This window comes from Theropithecus gelada, chromosome 1 (assembly GCF_003255815.1).
Source record: "Theropithecus gelada isolate Dixy chromosome 1, Tgel_1.0, whole genome shotgun sequence".
Taxonomy (NCBI): domain Eukaryota; kingdom Metazoa; phylum Chordata; class Mammalia; order Primates; family Cercopithecidae; genus Theropithecus; species Theropithecus gelada.
This window is the reverse complement of record NC_037668.1, coordinates 198,421,313-198,446,231: the sequence shown is the minus strand read 5'-3', so window position 1 is coordinate 198,446,231 and position 24,919 is coordinate 198,421,313. Positions and strand designations below refer to the sequence as shown.

Below are 24,919 nucleotides of genomic sequence, written 5' to 3'. Positions count from 1 at the left end.
TCACATGTTTAAGTAAATGACAGGGCTGAGGTTTAAACCGGGCATTCTGGCTCCAGAGCCTGAAGTCCAGAGATTCTACAATGCCAGGTGTCAGACACCATGTATATCAGACTAAAGAGTTTGCATTTACCCTGAAGCACTAGAGAGCCATGTATTTAGGAAGTCAGCTCTCACCACGGGATGGAAAGTGACTTGGAAGGAGAAAAGGGACCATTTAAGAAATCAGTTTAACAATTCAGGTAAAAAATCATGGGTCCTCAGATAAGGTTGCGGCAATGCAGATGGAAAGAATAAAATGAATTTGAGGAGCATGAAACGGGGGGCACCAGTGAGACCATGAAACCAGGAGAGGATCCGATGGACAAGGTTAGGGAACGGCAGACCTCCAGGGTGAGAGTTTTTTGGCTTGGATATTTGGTGATGTCATTTCCAAGAGAGGAAACAAAAAGGAAGGGAATGTTTTATGAATAAACGATGTGTTCTTTTTACATGTGGGGTGTCTGGAGTGTCGGTGGGAGATCCATCTAGGTGGAGGAGTCAGTAAGAGCCAGATGGGTCAGTTTAGTGCAAATAGAGATGAAGATTTGGGAGCCAACGACATGTCGATGTTCACTGAGACATGGGCTAGATGAAGCCACCTGGGATAAATAAGTAGAGAAATGGCAAGTCTCCAAGTTACTTCATTCAAAGGGTCAAGGAGAGGTCAGAGAGCTAAGAGGAAAAGCCAAGACAAGACTGCCAGAAAGTCAAGACGAGAAGACTCTAAGGTTGGAAAGTGGCTGCCGGTGTGAAATGCTAATGAGAGATGAAATAAGATGACGGAATGAAGTGTACTGAATTGAGCAAAAAAAAGAGGTTGCTGTTGATTTCTGTAGAGCGTTAGGTATAGAAGCGAGACCATGATGGACAGAGAGAATGTGGAGACCCGACGTCAAGTCTGACGTCTGTGCATGCAGTGCGCTTTGTGCAAATTAGAATAAGGGGCTCTACAACCTGTGCTGGGATACATGGCTTGGCTAACGAAGCACATACCCTTGTGCAGGGTGCAATATGCCCAACCAGAAGCAACAGACCTGGTTGAGGCAGACAGCTCTTTCAGGAAGCTTAGCTGAGAAGCGAGGGAGAAACAAGATGGGAGATGCAAAGGTGTCTCAGGCTGTGGATCAGTCCATGGATACTGGTCTTTCCCAGCTCTGCTCTTTTCTGACCCTGACTGGCTCTGACCAGGACCCTCTGCCCACTAACGCTCCTCCCATCATAGATATCCTAAGGCTCCCTCCCTGGATCTCCCCCAGGCTAGAAGACCTGCTAGGACCTGTCACAATAATCTCCTTGAGGGGCTGTATTTAAACCCTTTCTCTGTACTCTTGCAGGGTCTCAAGGCAATTGCCTGAAATCCTTCTGGAAGTAAGTGACCCAGCAGTCAATAAAATAACTTTAGTATCTACCTTAACACCCAGAAAACTGTCAGGCAGAGACCTCATGTCTGGCTTGGTAAACATGTGTGATGGCAAGAGAAGGTGCCCTTTTGCTCCTACAAGCTAAAGGCAGCAGCTCTCCTCTCTGGGATTTTACCCTGGGACTCTGGGTGCAGTCGGGACAGGTGGCTGTGGCCCATCACGGTCCCTTGATGCATCTGACCTAGACTTGCTCTCTTTCCCCATCCATCCTGCTGCTCGAGGACTTGAGTGTTCCAGGCCACCCCTTCTTTCCTGTTAGGGAAAGAGCTAAGTCTTTCCACTCTAAGGTCGGGGACCTAATGCTTATCTCTGCCAGGCACGTTTGCATTTTAAAAGGAGACATCACTTTTAAACTTATGAATAGATGCTCTACTTCTTTTAATTAAAGAAATGTTAATTTGATGATGAATGAGATGCTCTTTCACTTCTCAGACTGGCAAATAGCAAACAGTTTGAGAATGCTCTGTGTTGGAGAAATAGGTGTCCTCACTGTTGGTGGTGAAAATAAAGATTGGGAGACATTTAATGAGAACAATTTGATGTTATTTATCAAAATGTTTAATTCACATACCCTGTGACCCAGAGTTTTAATAATTTATTATATATATGTATATATAAAGAGAGGTACATATAAGGGTATTTATATTTATGCAGCATTATTTGTAGCAGCAAAATATAAGAAACCAAATGTCCATTCATGGTACATATAGTACCTTCATAAATTGAAATGCCTTATGCAATGTTGAAAAATGAGATAGATAAATATACTCATATACACAAAGAGCCCAAGATGTATTAAGAGTCGAATGCAAAATAGTATGTGTGTAGTACATGTAAATATACATATTCATATATGCAAATGCATCTATTAAAACATATATCCATGCTTGTATATGCCCTGCCTGGGGGTGGAGGAGAGTGGAGGATAGAGGATGAGGGTGTGGGAACAGGGTGGGTGAGACAGGAGAAGCAGGGATGGGACTGAGCCTTATCAATGCACACTTTTTATGAGGTTTTGATTTTCAAATCATGAGATTATATTATCTATTTAAAAATAGAAATAGAAAATAAAACAAAACTCCTCCACATTTCCCAAAAGAATCCAAACAGGAAAACAAAACCCATAAAATAAAATTTGGCCTCAGAGCAAGGGCTATGCTAATCAAAAGGAGTGACTGACTCACATGATACAATTTAGGTCATTTGAGATTGGCCACCAGAAACGTATTTTAGGGGCAGGTGACATTTTCAAAATAAAGGTGACATACTCTGGCCCTCCATGAGTCCAACATTCACTGCTCCCTCCTCGCCCACCCCAGCCTGCGTGCCGGTGTTTATTCTATCATTTATGGAAAGACTGCATAGTGCTTGCCTTCTAAGAGGTCCTGGTCAGGTGATAATCATTCCCTCGATGCCTGAACTTGTAAAGCATCCTTACCGTATGAGTGAAGAGAAGTTTATCCCATTGAATAAGTCCCTCTCGACTGGAGGTGGAAGTGTGGTAGGTGCAGGGCAGGGTGACACTCTTTCCATGCAAAGCCCGAAGAACATTCTGCGAAGTTTCCACAGTGATGGCATTGACGGTCACCCCGACTGGAAAGAAAGTAGACAGTGGAAGAGAAAAGCAAAGGACACGGACAGACATACCCACTCACTGCCCACTGGACCACTGAGGGAATGCCCAGGGCTGTCCTTGCGCCTCCAGCCACAGCTACAGCCACCTTGGCCACCTTGGCCCTGGCAACCAGCTTCTCCTCCAAGACTGCGATGAGGACAAACACATGTGCCTTGGTCCACCTAACTCCACCCCACAGCATCATGAATTGCCTGGCCCTGAACCTCAGCCTTACCTCTTACCAGCTGTGTCAACTTGTCTGAGCCTCAGTTTTCTCATCAATAAAACAGGAGCTCTAACACTTATTTCCTTGAGTTATTGGGGAAATTAATGGAGATACTATGTGTAAGTATTTTTATTAGTCCCTGGCACATAGAAAATTCTCAATAAACATTACCTGCCATCATTTAGGTTGTGATGATGATGTATTCTCTTATTTAACAAGTATTTATGGAACCTTTTTATGTGGTAAAGAATTTTATGAATAAGATTATATCAAGGTAAAGAGATGGACCTTATTCTCATAGGAGTTTATTTCATGTAAGTTTATTGGAACAAAGTAAGGAAAAAGAATGTGGCCACACTAGCATCTTTTGTCACACATACTCTTGCCACATGATGTTGCCTCTCTTCCCTCAGGAGGTGGGGTCTGTGTTCCTTTTCTTCGAGCCCGGCTGTGCCTGTGACTCTAGTGTAAGGGATGCTATGTGGCTCTGAGGCCAACTCATAAGAGGCCATTCACTTCACCTGGTCCCTTGCGATGCTCACCCTGGAAAACCATCAACATTCTGAAAGAAGGTAAGCAGCCACATGGAAAGACAAGTGTCGGTGTTTGGGACACCAACTGAGGTCCTTTGGGACAGCCAACTTCAACTCCCAGACATGGGAGTGAGCAAACCCAGCCTCCCAGCTGTTGGAACTGATGCCAAGGGGTGCAGAGCTGAGCTGCCCTGCAGATCCCTGCCCAAATTGAAGACTCAAGAGTAAAATAAAAATTGTTATTGTTTTAAGCACTGAGTTTCAGGGTGGTTTGTTATACAGAATAGATGCTTGGCACAGAGAGCCATCTGGATCCCAGTGGTGAGAACTTTTCAGGCAGAGGCTAACCAAGGGTCAGGCAGGGAGACAGGAGTCAGCTTAGTCCATGCACAAGGAACAGCAAGGGAGCTGGTGTAGTGGTAGGGAAGTGAGTGAGGAGGAGAGATGAAGTGGAAAAATTGCCGGGGGTGGCGGATCTCAGATTGCATAGAGCAATGTAGCCCTTATTTAGGACTTTGTATTTTGCTCTGAATGAAGTGAAAATGCCCTGGAGAGATTTAGGCAGAGGAAACATATTTGACGTACCTTTTTTTTTTTTTTTTTTTTTTTTTTTTTTGAGACAGAGTCTCGCTCTGTTGCCTAGGCTGGAGTGCAGTGGTTCGATCTTGAATTGCCTCCTCCTGCCAGGTTCAAGTGATTCTCCTGCCTCAGCCTCCTGAGTAGCTGGGATTACAGGCATGCACCACCATACCCGGCTAATTTTGTATTTTTCATAGAGATGAGTTTTTGCCATGTTGGCTAGGCTGGTCTTGAACTCCTGACCTCAGGTGATCTGCCCACCTCGGCCTCCCAAAGTGCTGGGATTGCAGGCATGAGCCACCATGCCTGGCCTGGCATACATTTTTAAAAGATCATTCTGGCTGATGTGGGGTGAACAGATCGGAGTGGAGTGAGGAACAAGAATGGAAGCAGGGAAATCATGCAAGAGTTGACTTCAATAGTCCAGATGAGGGCTAACATCTTAGACACAGGTGAAGGTGGTGGAGGTGGTGAGACGTGATCCAAATTGGAAAGTATTTAGAAGGTAGGGCCAATGGGATTTGACTGCAGGCTAGATTTGGCGTGTTAGAGGAAAACAGGAGTCAGGAATAGATAGAAGGATTTGGCCTGAGCAACTGGAAGAATGGAATTGTCATTTACTGAAATGACAACAGTTAGGGAAGGAAGAAGTTTCAGGGGGCAGATCAGGAGTTTGTTTGAGGACTTGCAAAGTTTGAGATGCTCCTTAGGCACCCTGGTGGAGGTGGCAGTGAGGCAATTATGTGAGTCTGGAGTGTCATAGAGGCACATAATGGAGATACAACTTTGGGAGTCACTGGCTGTCCATCATTTAAAGTCAGAGGATGTTGAGGATCACCAAGGAAGTGCATGAAGATAGGAAAGACATGTGGGACTGAACCCTGGGACACTCCTGTGCTTCATGATGGAGGAAATTAGGAGGAATCAGTAAGGGAGAAGTAAGAAAATCTGGCTAGGGAGATAGGAAGAGAACCAAGAGCAGGAGAAGTTTCTTGAAAGCAAAGGAGGTCAGCTACTCAAACGCTGCTGACATGTTCAACCAGGAGCTGAGGGCAGAGAGATGGTCATTGGCTGTGGCCACACAGAGGTGACCTTGGCATGAGCGGATGCAGTGGAGTGGTGGGGATGGAGCCTGAAAGGAGTGAGTTCAAGAGCTGATGGGACAAGAGGAAGCAGACAGTGTTTGCTGGAAAGCAGAGAGAGCACGGAGACTGTAGCAGCTAAAGGAGGCTATAGGGTCAAGAGGAGTTTACGCCCTTTTTTCCAAAATATGTGTATGATGATTTTAAAAATACGTTTACACTGTTTGTTGATGATCAGAATGAGCCAAGAGACAATGGGGACAGAAATGATGTCCTTGTAGGGCAAATGGGGCTGAGGGTATGGTGCTATGGGAGGACAGACCTTAGAAGGGATACCAGGCTGTCCACCCATTGTAACAGGATGTGGCTAAAGATGCAAGTGGACTGGTAGATTTGGTGGCAGAAGGGTGAGCAAGTTCTTTCTGAGTGTTCCCATGATGATGGTGCAGCATAAAGAAGGAAAATGTCCTGCTGAAGATCCCCCCCAGCTGGAAGACTCCACTATCCAGTCAAATTCCAACTGGATGAACACACTTCTCTTTCAAAATGCAAATCGCTCGGGGGGAACAGTGAAGTATCTGGGCTGTTCATACTTCAGTATGCAGTATTTCATAAGGTGAAGGTCAGTCACCCTCCCGGAATGTGCACTGTGCAGTGAGGGCCATGTGAGCTCCTGGGGTGAGTTTATATGTCAGGGAGTATTGGATATTGGGAGTGAGAGAGACAGGAAGATGTCAAAAAACAGGTTTCCCCTCTGGCATTTGCATATTTTCTTCACGGTGACGCCAGTGCCAGAAGCCCCTGAAAATTCGTTCAAATGCTGGCTTCCTGAGTCACTGATGTTGTTCCAGAAGGTGATTCCAAAGTGGCCAGGACTTATCAAATGACCCTCCATGTGACTGGTGGTCTTTCCACCACCTTCATCTATCAGAAAACAGTCGCTGGCCAGGCACGGTGGCTGGTGCCTGTAATCCCAGCACTTGGCGAGGCCGAGGTGGATGGATAATCTGAGGTCAGGAGTTCAAGACCAGGCTGGCCAACATGGTAAAACCCTGCCTCTACTAAAAATACAAAAAATTAGCCGACTGTGGTGGTGCACGCCTGTAGTCCCAGCTACTCGGGAGGCTGAGACAGGAGAATCGCTTGAACCTGGGAGGTGGAGGCTGCAGTGAGCTGAGATTGCACCAGTGCACTCCAACCTGGGCGACAGAGCAAGACTCCATTTCCAAAAAAAAAAAAAAAGAAAGAAAAGAAAAGGAAACACATTTGTCATCATTGCTAACAAGTCACCCTTCATCAAAAGGTTATTTGCTTGAATGGAGCCCTCCATTGCCACCTGCCCAGCTCCCAGCTATGGCAGACAGTCTAGATATCATTCCTCATATGCCTGGTGTAGTCATGATAACTGCCACCTCACCTCTTCTGTCCTTGCCTGGACCAAGACATTTTCCCTGGAGCCTTGTCCTCAGGGTGACCACTCTCAAGCCTCTCCATGACCTTTACACTGATTCTGTTCTTGTCTATCACCCTGGCCACAGACCACACATTAAGGGACTTCTGCCACTGGCAGAACCTAAATGGCCCATGCACCGTTCGTCCCCCAAACTCAAGCACATTCTGATAGTAACAATTCTCACTCTTGAATCAAAGAGAACCAACCCACTAAGTCATTCCTTTAGACAATGGAGTTAAGATTAAAGGGATGTTAAGTCAACCATCAATGGATGAAAAATGAGTCACTCTACTGAGTGTTCTCAATTACTGTTAATCTCATGTTATATTAATTACATCTCAATGGTACAGGCACCATACAGGTATTTTACAGATAGTCTCTCATTTATTTTCATACTCTCTTTAACGATAGACATTTGTATTTTCCCTATTTTACTGGTGACATGATTGAGGTTCCAGAAGGTTAAATCCTTTGCTCTATCTAGATGTGACAGCTAGCAAATGGCAGAGCTGCTGGCAAGTCCTCAAATAGAGGCAGCCCTAGTGAGGGTATAGGGCTGCTGCTCAACAGTCAGGGAAAAGTGCTAATTGTTGCCTGCAGGGACTGGGGGATGGTATTTTCCTTGGCTGTCAACAGAATCTATTTCCTATTTTGTTCCTTGACCACATCACACCCCTCAATCTTGTCACAGAAACTCTTCTGCTTTCTTCAGTCAACCAACAAGTATTTAATATGTGCCTAGCATATAAAACCAGCCCCCTGCTCTACTCAGCGAGATAAGATAGATGCCCACAAAGTCATCTTCTTACTCTAGCAAAGTTAATGGACATACACTACCTTCACACATACACTTAGATCCTCTTAACCAAATGCTAAGTACAGTATTTGCTCATAGAAGAGAATTCAATGTGACCTTTATATAGGAAAAGAACTAGGGCTGGCAGCTGCATAGAAACAACACCGCTATTCTCTAGCACCTCACAGTTCTCAGGAGCCTCACATCCTTGTGAGAGGCGAGACTCCGCCAAATGGAATGGCCGAATTGGCTGTATCCAGATTCTCTGAACATCCCCTTCCCAGGAGGGCAATACACTCCCATCAACCACTCCTACCACTTATTCTTTCTGTCTCCCAGCTCTCCCTTTCTTCTGGTTCAGAAACATCCCTTCGATACTTTAATCCCGGAGCGTGTACCACTCTGTATCGCACAACTTCTCCATGGCCATTTCAGGAGGCAGCGTGGCATAGAATTTGAATGCACAGGTTCTAGAACGAGAATGCCTCCTTTGGAACTCTGGTTCCTTTCTTTACTACACGTATAACCATGAGCAGTTTCCTTAAGCTCTTTGTGCCACAGAGTTTTCCTTTGAGAAATGGGTTGTGTGAGAATTAAGTGACATGAAATGGGTACTTTGTTTAGAATAGTTCCTAACTCATAATCAATAAATGATGGTTACTATTACATATATTTTTCATACTGAGCCACTTCTGCTTCCTTATCTCATACTCTGTTGTGGAGGTGCATCCTTGGTAGAAGTTAATCACAAGAGGCAGCACTCAGTGTCACCATGGGTGAGCTGTCAAAAAGGAATAGTAATTGCTAATGATTATAACTAAAGAATAGATCAATTTTAGAGATCATTATAACAGAGAGTTAAAATCCATTTTATGTTATTAGACCTGTGAAGGAAGAAATGGAAATGAATGAATAAGAAAGAGCTCATAAAGAAAAAAACCAGCCGGGTGTGGTGGCTCACTCCTGTAATCCCAGCACTTTGGGAGGCCAAGGTGGGCGAATCGCCTGAGCTCAGGAATTGGAGACCAGCCTGAGCAACAAGGTGAAACCCCATCTCTACTAAACTACAAAAATTAGCCAGGCGTGGCAGCATGCGCCTGTAGTTCTTACTCAGGAGACTGAGGGAGGAGAATTGCTTGAACCCAGGAGGTGGAGGTTGCAGTGAGCCAAGATCGTGCCACTGCACTGCAGCCTGGGCGACAGAGCGAGACTCTGTCTCCAAAAAAAACTCTTACACAAATATGGAGCACTCTTTCGATGTTATTTGTAAACCTGAGAAGGATCTTAAAAAGCTCATCCCATGCCCGGAGGCACACTTAACATTTTCCATAATGTGAGACGAGAAGTTATTCCGTGTTTAAAAACTTTATGCCAACAGCCATCTTGGGAATCCTTCATAGCTAGCCTAAATCCTTTCCACCCATTCAGTCAATATCCTCTTGTTCTGACATTACTGGCAATGAAGACATCTGGCTGGACTTTTTGTAGGTTTAGAGGCTTCTGATGTTTGCAATCACCAGCTTTTTCACTTCCATCTGGAATAAATCCAGTTTCTTTTTCTTCTTTCCACAGGCTTTATGCTTATTAGCGCTGCATCCCTCATTTTCTCTTCTGGGAGTCTTTGCACCCCTACTCAGTGAATGAGACCAAAGCACCAGGTAGGACATCTAAGCTGGGATGAGGAAGTTGAGAAGTGAAGTTCATTTTTAGAGTCTTCCAGCTCCCTCGCTTTTTACTTCCTTGTCTAGGTCGGCATTCAATATCACGTCTCCAGCTGCCCAGAGCCCACCCTCCTCCCAGTAGTTCTGGCTCTCCCATCCAGTCACACCGTTTGCCCTGTGCCCATCATGCTGTAGATATTTTCTTTCTTCCATCCTCTCTCCCCTACTCTCCCTGTCAAGGCTGAGCTCTTCTGATGGTCAAGAAGAGCATCCATCAGATAAGCTAATTTACTGTAAGGTGTTACTAACTAATAATGTATCAATGTGTTAACCTCCAGGGGTATACAAGTTAGAAGTGCAAGCGCCTTTACTTGCAAGGAAGGAATCATAACAATCTCTTGCATGATAGCACATGCATCGTCCTAAAGAAGATACCTCAACCTTCCCTAGAAGAATTGATAACTCTGTCCTTTGCGTCACCTACTACCCATGGCTTCCTGCCTCCTAGTCCTTCTCTCTCATAAAAATTTATTATACGATACAGCAGCATGGCCAAGAGCACAAATGCTGGAGCCAAACTATCCAGGTTGGCATCCTCTTTCTTACTTTTCCTAACAGTGTAACTTTACACAACTGAATTAACTTCTCTGGGCTTCAGTTTCCTCAACTGTAAAGTTAGCATCATCATATTATCTGACTCCAGGTTGTGAGAGGGTGCATATCCTTTACCCTGGGACATAAAGGACTCTACAGGCAATCTAAATTGTCATGTCTCTCTCCTCCACTGCCCTGTGTTTTCTCCATCTTCATATCCCCAGAGCTGAGCAAAGTGCCTAACACGTAAAAGGTCTCAATATGTGCTTTCTGACAGCAAATGAATGAGTTATAGAGAATTTAAGCTTACAGGATGGGTAGGATTTAAAACCAGAGAAACTTGGTGGAAGAACCTATTCAATGAATTGCTGGAAACTGACCAAAAGTAAAATAAAGGACCAAAGGAGCCCCAGAGATGGGAAGTGGAGTCTGCAAGATACCCCAGCTGGAAATGGCAGAGGTCATTTCCCCTCCCTAAGGGGGTCGGTATAGAAAGCCAGCTTGAGGTCTCGATGATTGCTTGTAAAAAATTAAGGTTTATTAAGAAGATAATAAACGATCTCTTGAGAACTAAATGGAAAGTAATACATTGGAGGATAATGAAATGCTTGATGGAACCGGCAGCTTGAGGCATACATAGCACATTATGTGAGCCCTTGGGAAACTGGCATTAATGCCTCCACTTAGGAAAATCCATTTGCTCAGAGAAACCACGTTCTTAGGGAGGAGATTCTGGAGGCCAGAAGGGACCCAGCCAGCCCCAGGACCAAGTACCATGCTCTGGTGTTGAGAAAGTGCTGGTCTCTAGGGAGAGGAAGGCAGTTCGCACACACAGGTTGATTTGTCCTTCCTTTATAGGCAGGGGAAACAGCCCCTGCAGGCTCTCAAACTGGCCCCCGAGAGAGGAGCGATTGAGAGGTTAGGAGGGAGGTGGTTTAGGACTCAATAAATGTTGAACCGTTCATTCAACATGATTCTTTAGGCATCTATAAATTCAAATAAATCCAATAAAATTCTCCCAATGTCCTAGTTTAGTGCAAGGCACCATGAAAATGATCAGAGGTATGTTCACACCCTATCTTGGAAGCCCACCAGGACCACCCCAGCCCTTCCTGCTGGCTAGCTTTCCCGAGCCACTTCGGGCAGATGTGTCCCAGGCACATGTAGTTCTCATGTTGATATGGGCTGTGCATCAGGCTCCTTCACTCAACAGATGGCAGGCTCCTTGGAGCAGGGTCTGAATCTCAGACTTCTCTTATATCCACCACTCGCCGGCTCGACCCGCAACGTGTCTACACTGAGCTGGGTCCTAATAAGGCCTTGTTGATTGAGTGGTCTGTGGCACAATCCCTGCTCAGGAAGCAGTCAGAGGTTACTGTCAGCCAGCATCCTAATAGAGCCTAATTAAGTGTTAAAGTGCAAGTGCTAAGAGAACGAGGTGTGTAGGGGGGGAGGGGAGGAGCTGAGTTAAAACCGGGAAAAGAGATTTAATGGGAAGGCTTATCGAGGAGGCAGAACTTCACATAGCTCCCAAGGGATTCAATTCACGGTGCAGGACTGCATATATAAGGGAATAAAGCAGGATGCAAAACTGTACATACAACAGTGTCCCAATCCCACACAATCACAGACAGAGAGAGCGCGAATATTTCTAGAAGAAAATATACCAAAATACAGCATTAATAACAGTTATCTGTGGCTTCTGAGATCATGGAGCAATCTGAGATTTCTTCTATGTGTACTTTCATTTCCCAAATGCTCTGCAACAAACATACAGCCCTCTTTTAACAATAAAGCCAACTAGGAGGTGAAGAAGTAGAGACAGTGAGGGCAGCCTATTTTGTCAGGAGCTCGCCTAACACTGGACGATGAGAAAGCTGAGACCAGAGGGGCACAGAGGATCCTGAGCAGATTTCTTTAGCCCCTCTGGGATTGAAGATGGAGAGACAGGGGTGGGTTTATAGGTTATAGGGAAGGTGCTCCCAGCAAGGAAGAGACTGAAAGTGCAGGAGACACCAGATGGAGCAAAACCTTAGCCTGGGAGGGGACCTGAGAGGAGGGGAAGGGCCAGGGCACAGGTGGAAGGCCAGCTTTGCTCACAGGAAGTGTCACCTGTTCCCCAAGTGCAGACAGATATGTCGGTGGGCAGGTGCAGGGCGTGAACTCTAGCCAATGGATAAACATTTTATGCTTCTCTCCCAGTGAACTTTGTGATGGCCCTAATGGGAAGCGTCTGTTTGTCGCCATGTTCTGCCCATGCCCAGTGTTTATGGCATCCCTGACTCAGCAGGGCAGAAAAGGAGGAAGCAGCCCAAAGGTCACTGGGTAGGAGAGGAGAGGGAGACACCTCAGGAAGGAGGTGGTTCCAAGCTTGACGGTTGGTGCCCCAGGCAGAGAGGAGAAAGGGTGATCGGGGAACAGAGACAAGCCCCACAGAGCAAGCAGAGACAAGACGATGGAGGGCACAACCTGAGTGCTGCCAACCTGGGGTGGCTTGAGGGGCAACTGAACTTTCCCGCAAGTCCACTATGTCCTACACCAGCTGTTGGGATACTGAAACTTCCACCATTGACAGAAGGCACAGAAGCTCCTGCTAAAATGCAGGTGATGTCTGAAAGGCAGGGAAGACACACTAAGTGACTTTCTCTAAGTCACCTTAACCTGTGGATTAATCCATCTCCCTAACTAGCTAACGCCTCTTATCTATGAAACCCAGGAAAGGAAAGTGAGGCAGGACCATTCTGAGAGAAGCAAGTGAGATTAGGAACGCGGAGCTTGGAGACAAGCAGGGGCAGCCTGGAGGAGGAAGAAAAGCAGGAAAGGCAGGATAGGAAGTGGTGAAGCCAGCCAGCCTGTTGCCGGGGGGGCGGTTCAGAAGGGTCGGCACTCATTCATTAACACCTATCCAGCAACGGCTGCTGGGAGCCTGTGTCCTGGGCACTATGCCAGACTCCGGGAATACAACGTGGGGCAGTAACAGATGCAGTTCCTGCTCTCACACGTTCACTGTTCCAGGGAAGTCAGACGGTAATAAATAAATAATCATAGAAAGAAATATAAAACCACCATAGTAACAAGTGTCATGCATTTGATGGGAGGATATAACAGAGAGGGTACCCTGAGGAAGGGCCTTTTGAGCTGAGATTGAAACATAAGCAGGAGTGAACCATGGGAAAATAGGAAAAGAGGTGTGAGGGAAGGGCACCGTGCAGAGGTCAGGGGGTGGCAGAAGGCGAGGCATGTTTCAGAAACTAGCACAAGCCTGTGTGTAGCTATGGCACCAGGGAGGTTTCCTGGGGGTGCATGATTCCCCATATGATATCCTTTAGCCTCCCACTATCAATCCAAGTAAACTTGTCCAAATACAAAACAAATAAAACCAGCTTCCTTGTCTCATCCAAATAGTTGAGGACAAATCCTGCTATGCGCCCTTTCAGCCAGATTTCCTGCCCCCATCAAGACCCTCCTACAAGCAACTCAAATCACACCATGCATGGCCAGTGCAGCCAGAAATGTGGGCTGGGCCTGGCCCTTATCGGCCATGACAACGATCTGAGTCTTTATCCTAACAGTCATGGGAAGTTACGAAAGGGCTTTAAGCAGAGGTAGTGACATGGTCATGATTTTATTTTACAAGATCATTCTGGCTCCAGGGTGGAGAGCAGTTAGGAGAAGGGCAAACAGACTCAGGAGGCCAGCGAGGCAGCTGTGGCAGTAGCTTAGGCGAGGCAGTGTAGAGCATGAGGTGGCAGAGGAAATGGAGAAAAACGGGCAGACTGAAGAAATGCTGGAGAGCTAAAATCATCACACAAAGTGATGATCTGAATTTGTAGGTGGGGGACAAAGAGATCAAGGGTGATGTGGCAGTTTTAAAATGTGGTACCCAAATTCTTTTAAACTGTTCTCATGAAAAGGTGTTCTTATTCCCTCCCTTGAGTTGGGTTCTGTGACTGCTTCTCAACAGAATATGGCAGAAGCGATGCTGGGTCAGTTTCTGGGCTTTGCCTTAAGAAACCAGCAGCTTTAACTTCTTGTCTCTTTAGATGTTTACTCTTGAAATCCAGCCATGACGTTATGAGGAGGCACAAGCTCGTCTGTGGAGAGGCCCCTGGAGAGAGGAACTGGACTAGATACCAGTTTGTTAGCCAGTGAGTGCATCATCTTGGAAGTGGGTCTTCCAATGCTGGTTAAGCCAACTCAGCTGATACTGCATAAAGCAAAGACAAGCTGTCCCTGCCAAGCACCACCCAAATTGCTAATTTAAGAGCAAAATAAATGATTATTATTATTTTAAGTCACTAAATGTTGGAGTGATTTATTACACAGCAACAGAAAACGTAACAGATAACTGCTGGGTTTCTGGTTTTCCTTCCTGAATGGACAGTTTGTCATTTATTGAGAGAGGTTTGGGGACCCAGGTTTGGGGACAAAGATCCTGAGTTTTGTTTTCAGTTTGAGAGTTTGCAGTGTTCCACAAATCTAGGTTGAGAAGTCACGTGGGCTGTGGGACTTGTGAGACAATAGCTCAGGAGAGATGCTGGGTTTGAAGACAGAAATTTATAAGTCAGCTGGGAATGGGTGGCAACTAAAGCTTTGGAAGTGGAGGTGGATTTAGAGTGACAATAGGGGAGCCTGGGGGACTCTGACCTTTCATGGCAGGGCAGAGGAGAATGAGGCTGCTAAGGAGACATGGAAAGATCAAGTCCAGAGATGCAGGAGGAGAACAAGGAGAGGAAGTCTCATGGGAACCAACAGAATAGAGTGTTTCAGGAACGAGGCAGAGATTAGCCAGGTCACACACTGCCAGGATTATAAGTACATGCTGGGCCAGGCACTTTCCCCAGGCTTCCTGGTGACCAGCATCACAATAGGCAGCATGGTTGTATTACCAAAAAGCCCTGAGAAGGGACTCTGCTGGGCAAAGGCAAGATGAGGATCACACCTGTGCCTATGAACCAATTCTTCCCTATGGCCTTGCTTCTCAGACTCTGTGGTCCCTGGACCAGGAGTATCATCTGCTGGGAGCTCATTAGAAATGCAGAATGTCAGGTCCTACCCTGGACATACTGAAGCATCTGATTTTAACAAGATCCTCAGATGACTTGTATGCACACTAATGTGGGAGAACGCATACAATTGAGCCCCCTAAATTGAGGGAATTGGACAGTAACTCAGAGAAGCAGCCAGATGATGCAAAACGGAGCTGAAAGTCACATGCAGTGTATTAGAGGCAACTGTTCATTAAACCGACTTTTCCTCAAGTTCCAATTTGTGTCTGGACACCTAGACTGCACATCAGAATCACCTGGGTAACTTTTCAACAACCAGAGAGAAACCCAGACCCTGCCCCTCTGGATCCTGACTCAGAAGGTATGGGGGAGACTGGGCATCTGTATTTTCACTTCCCAGGTAACTCTGATGGGCAACCAAGATTGAGAGCCACTGGCCTACACTATTATTCTTCCTCTTTTGAACACCTACCCCTCTTAAATGGACCATTCATTACATCCTTTCCCCATTGAGGCTGGGACTGAGACTAGAGTAGGACATTTTAATCCTGATTGCATCTCTGACAGGCAGGCACCTTTCCCAGGTTAAAGTTCTCCTGAGTTTTTCTCATTTAACTTAGAAAAACAAGGAAGCTTTCTCTCATTCTAGGAAGGTGGGATGTGTAAGTAAGTGTGTGTGAGAGAGAGATTGGGTCTTCAAAGCTTTCACTGTCTCTGAGCAGAGCTGTTCAGTGACTTTTTTCTCCTGGAACTTTCCTCTTTATGTATCCCTTTTCATGCAGCTGTACATGGCAGCACATCAAATCTTTCATGAAGTCTGGTGGCTGAAAAAAAATCCTGAAATGGAAGTGCCTTGATTTTGTGCACACATTGGAGCATTTTCTCTAACAGCCTTATGGACGGGGCAGCACATGGCGGCTTTTTGGGTTATAATTTAGGGTTCGTCCACAGCGACCTCTGACTCCCTTTCTTGGCACGTGTCTGCCATCTCAGAGCTCTCAGATGATTGGTCACCAAAGTCTACTAATTTTCTGTAACTTACATTTCCCCACAGTAATAACAATAACTGCACTCATAACTGGCATTTATTGAGTGGTTATTATGTGTCAGGTACTGTTCTAAGATTTTTACATGTGCAAACTCATTTAGTACCTATAATAGCCCTGTTGGGGCACAGTGTGAATTTTACACCCTCTCCATTTCAGACTAGAAGACTGTGCAAGAAGACTTTAGCAAGGTGAAGTCATTTGCCCACACCATAGTCAGTTAAGAGGCAATAGGGTCAGCCCCCTTTGATCCCTTGGGATGGCAGTGGAATGTCAGGAGCGACGGGTGGAGCATTTCCCAGGCATGGAGGTCTGTTTTGTCACTGACTCTGTTTAGAATTGTCAGCACATGGTAATCATAAAAAGCAGATCATCAGTGGCTCATGTCTGTAATCCCAGCACTTTGGGAGGCAGAGGCAGGCGGATCGCGAGGTCAGGAGTTCAAGACCAGTTTGGCCAGCGTAGTGAAACCCTGTCTCTACTAAAAATACAAAAAATTAGCCAGGCATGGTGGTGCATGCCTGTACTTCCAGCTACTCAGGAGGCTGAGGCAGGAGAATTTCTTGATCCTGGGAGGCGGAGGTTGCAGTGAGCTGAGATCACACCACTGCACTCCAGCCTGGGCAACAGAGCGAGACTCTGTTTCACAGAAAAAAAAAAAAAAAAAAAGACCAACTCTTAGTCGGTTTTAAACTCTCTAGTTTAAAAGCACTGCCTTATGTTTGTGTCCCCTGCATGGGACCCTATGAATAGCTTCTGCTTCCTCAAACACCACTTGAGTCCTGGGACCCGTTTATCAGTGCAGTGCTTCCCTGCCCAGGTCTTAGCAGAATCAATTCCTGGGAAAGGTCAGATGGGAAGAGAAAGAAAAGAAAAGCCCAGTAGGTCCTCTGGAACCCAACTGAAGCTCCACTTCCTCCAGGAAGCCTTTCCTAATGTCCCTGCTCCTACCTGGGTCTCCCCTACCTGCGCAAAGGAGGAGGTGGTGTCCTCTCATGACGCATGGTGGGGAGGACTGCCTGGTTGCTTTTGTTCAACCTTTGAAGGTCTTCTTTGCTCACCTGCAGTGGCAATGGCTATTTCACTATTGGGTAAACTCTGTCTATATGCCTCGAGTTGACCACCAAGCCTGGCTTTTCCTGCCCCACTTCTTTGGTCCCTTCCTCCTCTTAATGTAAGATATGGAGGAAGAAACGGTGGTGGGCAAATGATTCTCAGCTGGGCAGGCTGTGGGGGGGCATGGGGCGGAGGTAGAAGACACTCCATCAGTGTGTCTGAAAACATGCCCAAGATTTGTTCTGCTAGGTGCGTTCCCCAGGGGCCACCTGCCTTCTCATAGGAAGAAGCAAAATGTCCTGTTCCAGGCAATTCAGACTTAAGGCCACTTTTCCCTCCAAGCTGGGTGAGCATTTCGTTTTACGATCTTTTTTCTAAGCCAAATTTTCTTCTTTTTATTCATGCATGGGTTGCAGCCATACTACAAGTGTGGGGCTATGTGTTGGGAGTTGGGGTGGTGCAGGCGTGGAGCAGCTTCTGGCTTACCAGGAGAAGATGGGAGAATCACTGGCCCAGTCAGGGAGGAAGGGTGTTTCCTTCAGCCTCCCTCCCTCAGGCCCTGAAGCATCCTCCTTGCCTGAATCTGATGGCTGAGATAGGCCCAATTATGACTAATCATTCCAGACTCCTCACTTCTATGGCGCCTGCACAAACTATATGCTCAGTAAAGAGTTGTTCGGATAAAGGAATGAGCCAACCAGTCCATCTTGGTGGATGATGAGGGGCTTTCTGCCTTCAGTCCGATGGACTTGAGCCAGCCTGAGCTAATGATCTTACCCAGATCTTCCTCCAAACCATGTGATCCAGCCCTTCCCCAGCAGCAGGCTGCCCTTCCCTCAAGAGCCCCAATGCCAGGTGTTGAGAGATGAGCGTATCTAGGACCTGGGAGAACCAAGATGAGCTGTAGGCCACGTGGCCCTTAGCTTTCCTGTGTATGCTAAAAAGTGAGCTCTAAACCAGTCTCCTGGTTTCCACTTCCCGAGGCTTAGTGCTCCTGAGATTCCTGGTATAACTCTTCTCCTCCCCATTGCTGCTGGATCCTGGAAGCCCTCAACAGTGTCTGAATTGCAACGTGATGGCCAAATACACTAAACCAAAAATATTCCTAAACTTTCCCAAACCCTGCATCTCTCAACTTCCCTCTCTCCATTCTATTTCCTTCCGATGCCCAGCAAAATAGTTGGAACCTTAATGCCAAGACTTCCATTCTAACCCTTAGACACTCCATAGGTCCCCACACAACACTGTGCTATTAAGCACTTGATTTGGATTCAACCATATGCTCATGAATGTCTGATTTTATTCTGGAAGGTTTCCCTCTCAGAGGGAAATGCTCCGAGTCCCAGAGTTTTCAATGACCAGGGTCCCAGAAGGGGCAAGGAGCTTTGGCCTTTGGAAAAGACCCTTCTAGTTTGTTGTTTGTTTTTAGGGTTTGAATCTTCTCTTGCTCTGAGAATGATACTGGATAAGTTGCATTGTCTCTTCTGTCTCAGTTTCCCATCTTTTTCTCTGGTTTTAACACAAACGTTAATATACTAGATAATGAACGTATCTAGATCCACACACCCTGGATTTTCTAAGACAACTTGGATTTCAAATACTTTGTCCCCACTGTCAAATTCTGTGTCTGATCCTATAATCTAATTTGGGATAAGAAAATATGGTCTTGAGAGTACTTTGAATTCTTCGTTTCAGCAATGGGCTAGAATGTTATTCACTAATATGCAAATAAAAACCATTCTGATTCCGGGCACTGGCCCGGAATGTGTAATTCTGCCCAGCAGGAACACTGCTGTGTTGCTGGAAGCCCTTCCTGGGAAGGCTCTGGGAGAGCCTCTCCTTCAGCTCTAGGTCCCCATGTCTCACCCACCCCTGGGCGCTGGACAGAAAAGGGGCCTACTCACCTGCACAGAGCATCCACAGCACAGGCCACATCTTCCCCACCATGGTCTTGCTTCTTCTCTGCCCTAAACCTAGCCTGTCACTGGCAGCCATCTGACAGGTCTGAGCTGTCTGGTTAAGGCAGCCTCTGGCCTGGCTCAACTGGAGGTCCCTGCAGTTTTCCTTCCCACCCACCTCTGCCCAGCCTCAGCTGGATTGGCAGGTGAGCTCCTCAACTAGATTGGCAGGTGAGCTGGGGCTGGGCTCATGCGTCACCTATTCCAAAGGTCCCATGAGGAGTCTTCCCTACTTCCCTCGAGTTCCCCTTAAACCAGCCACCTCCCCTGCGTTCTCCCTACTTAGCAGGTGTACAAAGTCCTAGACTGCTCACAAAGGGGTAGGCTTTATAACTGACAGGAAATAAATAATAAAAAGAGAAATACCCTCAGAGGTAGGGTTCCAAGCTAGTAAAAGAAAGGTGTTGCCCATATTTGCTGAAACACTTCAAGACACAATGTGATCTGTTTCTCTACTTCTCTCCTCTTTTACAACCTCCACTCCACAGTGCGCTAGAGATATAGTCATGAAGAAAACAGGAAATCTCTCCCCTCAGAGTTTATATTCTGATTGGGAAAGTAGCAAGTTCATAAGTGAAAGAAGATCATCTTGGGGACGTGTGACCAACTCCTCTCAGTTTTCCTAGGACTGTACCAGTTTTCAAACCAAAAGGAACCCCCTCAGTCCCGAGCAAATTGGGATGATGGTCACCCTACTGAAAGAATGATCAGTGGTGTGGGACCATAATTCTCCAGGAGCAGCGGCTGTTGCTGGTTTCTTCCACAGATATTCTAGATATATGACAGAATAAGCACAAATGATAGTGTGCCATATACATTGTTCTGCAATGATTTATTCATTTTTCATTTAATGAAAGGTTTTAGAAAACTTTTTGTATTGGTATGTATAAAACCACCATTATCTATTTAATATGGGGATATTTCACTGCATATGAGTGACATGATTTAACCAAACTACTTTTAAGATTGTTTTTCCCCATCTTTCACAATTATGAAAAGATTGCAACCAATATCTATTATGTGTACGATATTTCACACGTGTTGTGATTATACATGTAAGAAAAATTCTTAAAAGTAAAATTTCTGAAATGACTCACTGAAAGGTTATACGTATTTGTAATTTTTATAGATTTTGCTAAACTAGCTACCAAGAGAATTTTGCAGACTACGCTCCTACTAGCAGCATATGAGGATGACTATCTCCCCACACACTCACTAACACAGCTACCAAATGTTTGTGACACAGTTATCAAACTTTCTGCTCATCGCCAATCTAAATGAACATGATATCCCATTGTGTCCGGAATTGGTGGATTCTTGGTTTCACTGACTTCAAGAATGAAGCCTCAGACTCTCGAAGGGAGTGTTACAGTTCTTAAAGATGGAGTTTGTTCCTTCAGATGTTTAGATGTGCCGGGGGTTTCTTCCTTCTCATGGGTTCATGGTCTCTTCCTTCTCATGGGTTCGTGGTTTCGCTGCCTTTGGAAGGAAGCTGCAGACCTTTGCAGGGAGTGTTACAGTTCTTAAAGCCAGTGCATCTGGAGTTGTCTGTTCCTTCCGGTGGGTTCGAGGCCTCGCTGGCTTCAGGAGTGAAGCTGTAGACTTTCACGGTTAGTGTTACAGCTCATAAAGGTGGCGTAGACCCAAACAGTGAATAGCAGCTAGATTTATTGCCAAGAGTGAAAGAACAAACTTCCCACAGCTGAAGCAGACCCCACCAGGTCCCCGGCTGGCTCGAGCAGCCTGCTTCTATTCCCTTACCTGACCCCACCCACATTCTGCTGATTGGTCCATTTTACAGAAAATTGATTGGTCTGTTTTAGAGCGAGCTCATTGGTCCATTTTACAGAGAGCTGATTGGTCCATTTTGACAGAGCGCTGATTGGTGCATTTACAATCCTTTAGCTAGACACAAAAGTTCTCCAAGTCCCCACTAGATTAGCTAGACACAGAGCACGGATTGCTGTGTTTACAAACCTTGAGCTAGACACAGAGTGCTGATTGTTGCATATACAATCCTCCAGCTAGACATAAAAGTTCTTTAAGTCCCCACCCAACTCAGGAGCCCAGCTGGCTTTGCCTAGTGGATCCCATGCAGGGGCCACAGGCGGAGCTTGCCGGCCAGTCCTGACCCACAGGCGGCACTCCTCAGCCACTGGGCGGTTGATGGGATCAGGCACCCTGGAGCAGGCAATGGCGCCCATCAGGGAGGCTCGGGCCATGCGGGAGCCCACGGTGGGGGTGTGGGGAGGGCTCTGGTATGGTGGGCTGCGGGTCCCGAGCCCTGCAGCTTGGAGAAGCGGCTGAGGCCCTGCGAGAATTCCAGCGCGGCGCTGGGGGGCCGGCAGTGCTGGGGGACCCTGCTGCACCCTCCGTAGCTGCTGGCCCAGGTGCTAAGCCCCTCACTGCCCAGGGCCTGCAGCGCTGCCTGGCCACTCCCAGTGCGGGCCGCTGAGCCCGCGCCCACTGGGAACTCGCGCTGGCCCGCCAGCGCTATGCGCGCATCCCCAGTTCCCACTGGGGCCTCTCCACACTTCCCGGCAAACAGAGGGAGCCGGCTCAGGTCTCAAACAACCCAGAGAGGGTCTCCCAGAGTGCAGTGGCAGGCTGAAGGGCTCCTCAAGCACGGCCAGAGTGGATGCCAAGGCTAAGGAGGTGCCGAGACTGATCGAGGGCTACTAGCACATTGTCGCCTCTCACCATGTATATATAATTTACTTTTAAAAATTATTGGTGAAATTAGGCCAGGCGCGGTGTCTCACACCTGTAATCCCAGCACTTTGGGAGGCTGAGGTGGGCAGATCACAAGGTCTGGAGATAGAGACCATCCTGGCTAACACGGTGAAACTCCGCCTCTACTAAAACTACAAAAAATTAGCCGGGCATGGTGGCGGAAGCCTGTAATCCCAGCTACTTGGGAGACTGAGGCAGGAGAATGGTGAACCCGGGAGGCAGAGCTTGCAGTGAGCCAAGATGGTGCCACTGCACTCCAGCTTGGGCGACAGAGCAAAACCCCATCTCAAAAAAAAAAAAAAATTTATTAGTGAAATTGAAAATATTTTAATATAGTTGTGCATCATATATATATATTGAGACTAGGTAGCTCATTTGCCCATATTTCTTTTTTTAATAAATTTTTAAAAATATAGAGAGAGTCTTGCTATGTTTACCAGGCTGGTCTGGAATTCCTGGGCTCAAGCAATCCTGCCTCAGCCTCCCAAAGTGCTGGGATTACAGGCATGAGCCACCACGTCCAGTCATTTGGCCATATTTCTATTGAGTTGTTGGTCTTTAGCTTGTTGACTTCTAGCAGCTCTTTGTACATTAGGGAAAGGAACTTTTGGATGTGATAAGCATTGCAAATATTTCCCCTAGCATTTCTTTGTGTTATGAATTCATAATATCCTACATGAATTATTGTTATCAATCCTTTTGACTGCTAGGTTTGGTTGACATACAAAATTTGTTGTTTTCTGTTTATTACATTTCATTCAGGCACCTTGTTAAATTCTCTTATTATATGTAATAATTGTTCAGCCCCAACATTTTATAATATCTTTGCCAAATTATTCTTCCTAACACACAGTCCTGATGCTATTACTTGTCTGCTCGGGTCCTATCACTGACTCTGCAGAACCTAACAAATTGGCTTTTAAGGTATTCTAGCATTTGTTCTCAAACACAGTCTACCTTCCAGAATTTGTAATTTATGCTCTGACCAAGTTAGACATCTTTTCATACCCAGAACTCATACTTCCTTACCCCCAAAACTTTGTCGATGCCACCCCCTCGGTAATTCCCTTCCCCTACTATATCTGCTGTTATAATCTTACTTGTCCTTTAGAAGCCAGCTCATTTATCACCACTGCTTCTATGAAGTCTTTCCTGATTTCTTCAGTCAGAAGGGCTCTTTCTCACCTTTGAACTCACACAGCACTCTGGATCTCTTTTAGGACACTACATTCTGTCTTATGCTTGAGTTATTTTTGGTCTGTGCCTCATTCCTCCTAATAAACAGTGAGCTCATTCATTCAGCCATTCCGAATGATACTATATACCAGGCATCGTTCCACCTAACTAGGAAGACAGACAACTTTAAGCTACATGTCTTACCAACTTTGGTCAAGTACGGTGCCATATGTAGTAGGTAATCAATGAATATTTGTAAGTGGGTAAATAGATGGATGGATAAATTAATGAAAAGATGACTATAGTATGTGTGGGATGAGAGGTGTGGGCTATTTGGCTTTGCTTTGATCATAGTGATGGTAGAGGGGGTAGTGGGGTAAGATAGCTTATTTGACATTTATGAAGCTCACAGAATTCTTATGTCACCAGGGTTGCCAATCCATTGTCACCTTGGGGTGTGAGTAGAGGAGAGGAAACATGGAGGGTGAGGACAACTGTCCAGTTGACCATCCAGAGACATGTCTATTAAAAGAAATGTAGGTGGGGCACAGTGGCTCACACCTGTAATCCCAGCACTTTGGGAGGCCGAGGTGGATGGATCACTTCAGCGCAGGGGTTGGAGACCAGCCTGGACAACATAGTGAGACCCCATCTCTACAAAAAATTTAAAAATTATCTGAGTGTGGTGGCACATGCCTGTACTCCCAGCTACTCAGGAGGCTGAGATGGGAAGATCACCTGACCCTGAGAGGTTGAGGCTACAGTGAGCTGTGATGGCACCACTGCACTCTCACCAGGGCAACAGAGTGAGACCCTGTCTAAAAATAAAGAAAAAGAAATGTAATCCTGGTCGCAAGCAATGACTATTCTTTAATTGTACCACAGTGCTCTCCCAATATCTACCTGTTGAGGAACCTTTCCATTCTATATATCTGGTCTTTTATTTAGGCCTCTGAGGTTGACATGCGGCTGTGGTAAGTTTATTCTTCTGTATCTTTGGATTTAGACTCTCTTCTGGAAGAAATTTGAATAGGCGGTCCCAGGCAAGAGAGTTTGAAGAGAGAGCCCAGAGAAAAGCTGTTTTTTAGGTTCTCCATCTACCATGCACAAACGTCTTCCAATTCTGCTGCTAAATGTCAGTGTCTGGAGAATCAGCCAGGAGGGAAAGAGTTAAGTGAGAACTGCTTTGGGGCCTGGGTCTGGAGCCTGCATTCCTTCCTCCCAGAGATCTGCCAGCCTATGGGGCCAGAGGCTAAATTTAGAGGGTGGCTAAGGTTTCCTGTTAACAGTTGTCCTGCCCCTAGGAGAAGAAGCCCTGGAGAGAGGAGGTGGTTGGTTCCTGTCTCACTGGCCGGAACTTCAGCTTCGGTCATTTCATCTGGGTCCCTCAGCCCTTGGTGGGGAACACCCAGGCAGGTTAGAGGTGAGTGTGCTTCTCCCCTCGTCAGTCCTGGTGAGCCCAGGACTTATAATACAAAGGGCAGCGGCTTTGCCCTGAGTGTCAGGGCACAGCCATGATGGCTGGGACCAGCTGCTGGTATACTTCATGTTCCTTAATAGGCTCCAGGATGAAGCCTGAGCCAAAGGCCCTGCCTCCTGTGGCCTTGGTTAGAGTCAGCGAAGGCCAGCTGCGTCTTCCCCAGCAGAGACAAAGGGGTGCGCATGGACGTAGGTGAGGGGTGTGTGTATACGCACACCCTATAATTTCAACTGAAAAATCTTGCTGGTCCGGGGAAGTCATTGTTCTTCAACTTCTTGAGCTGAGTTCAGGTAACCTGCTAGCTCCTCTGCCTGCTCCCTTGCTGGCATCTGTGGAAGGAGCCACACTGGCACCTCAATATTGTTACTTCAAGGTGGTCTCCCAATATGGTGGGGTGCACTTCTTGGTGTCCTGGTAACAGTGGCTGGGCCAGGTCTGACTGGGTTTTCCTTGCCGGTCCTT

At 46.4% G+C, this 24,919-nt stretch overlaps 2 protein-coding genes across 3 annotated transcripts in view; one reads left to right on the top strand and one right to left on the bottom strand.

Moving 5' to 3' along the window:
- GPA33 (glycoprotein A33) overlaps positions 1-19,392 on the bottom strand; it is a 36,487-nt gene extending 17,095 nt beyond the window's left edge. Inside the window, exons 1-2 of the mRNA XM_025391573.1 lie at positions 19,015-19,392; positions 2,899-3,053 (exon numbers count right to left, since the gene is read on the bottom strand). Coding sequence (XP_025247358.1) covers positions 2,899-3,053; positions 19,015-19,105 — 246 coding nt within the window. The 5' untranslated portion in view covers positions 19,106-19,392. The remainder of the gene's footprint in view (positions 1-2,898; positions 3,054-19,014) is intronic.
- A 4,908-nt stretch (positions 19,393-24,300) lies between these two features.
- Positions 24,301-24,919, top strand: part of DUSP27 (dual specificity phosphatase 27, atypical) — a 39,765-nt gene continuing 39,146 nt past the window's right edge. The window contains exon 1 of one of the 2 annotated variants that reach the window (XM_025391551.1): positions 24,301-24,400. The gene's annotated coding sequence lies outside the window, so the exon portion shown is untranslated. Of the gene's footprint in view, positions 24,401-24,551; positions 24,650-24,919 lie in introns of those variants that run through there. The other variant, XM_025391560.1, reaches the window with a different exon arrangement.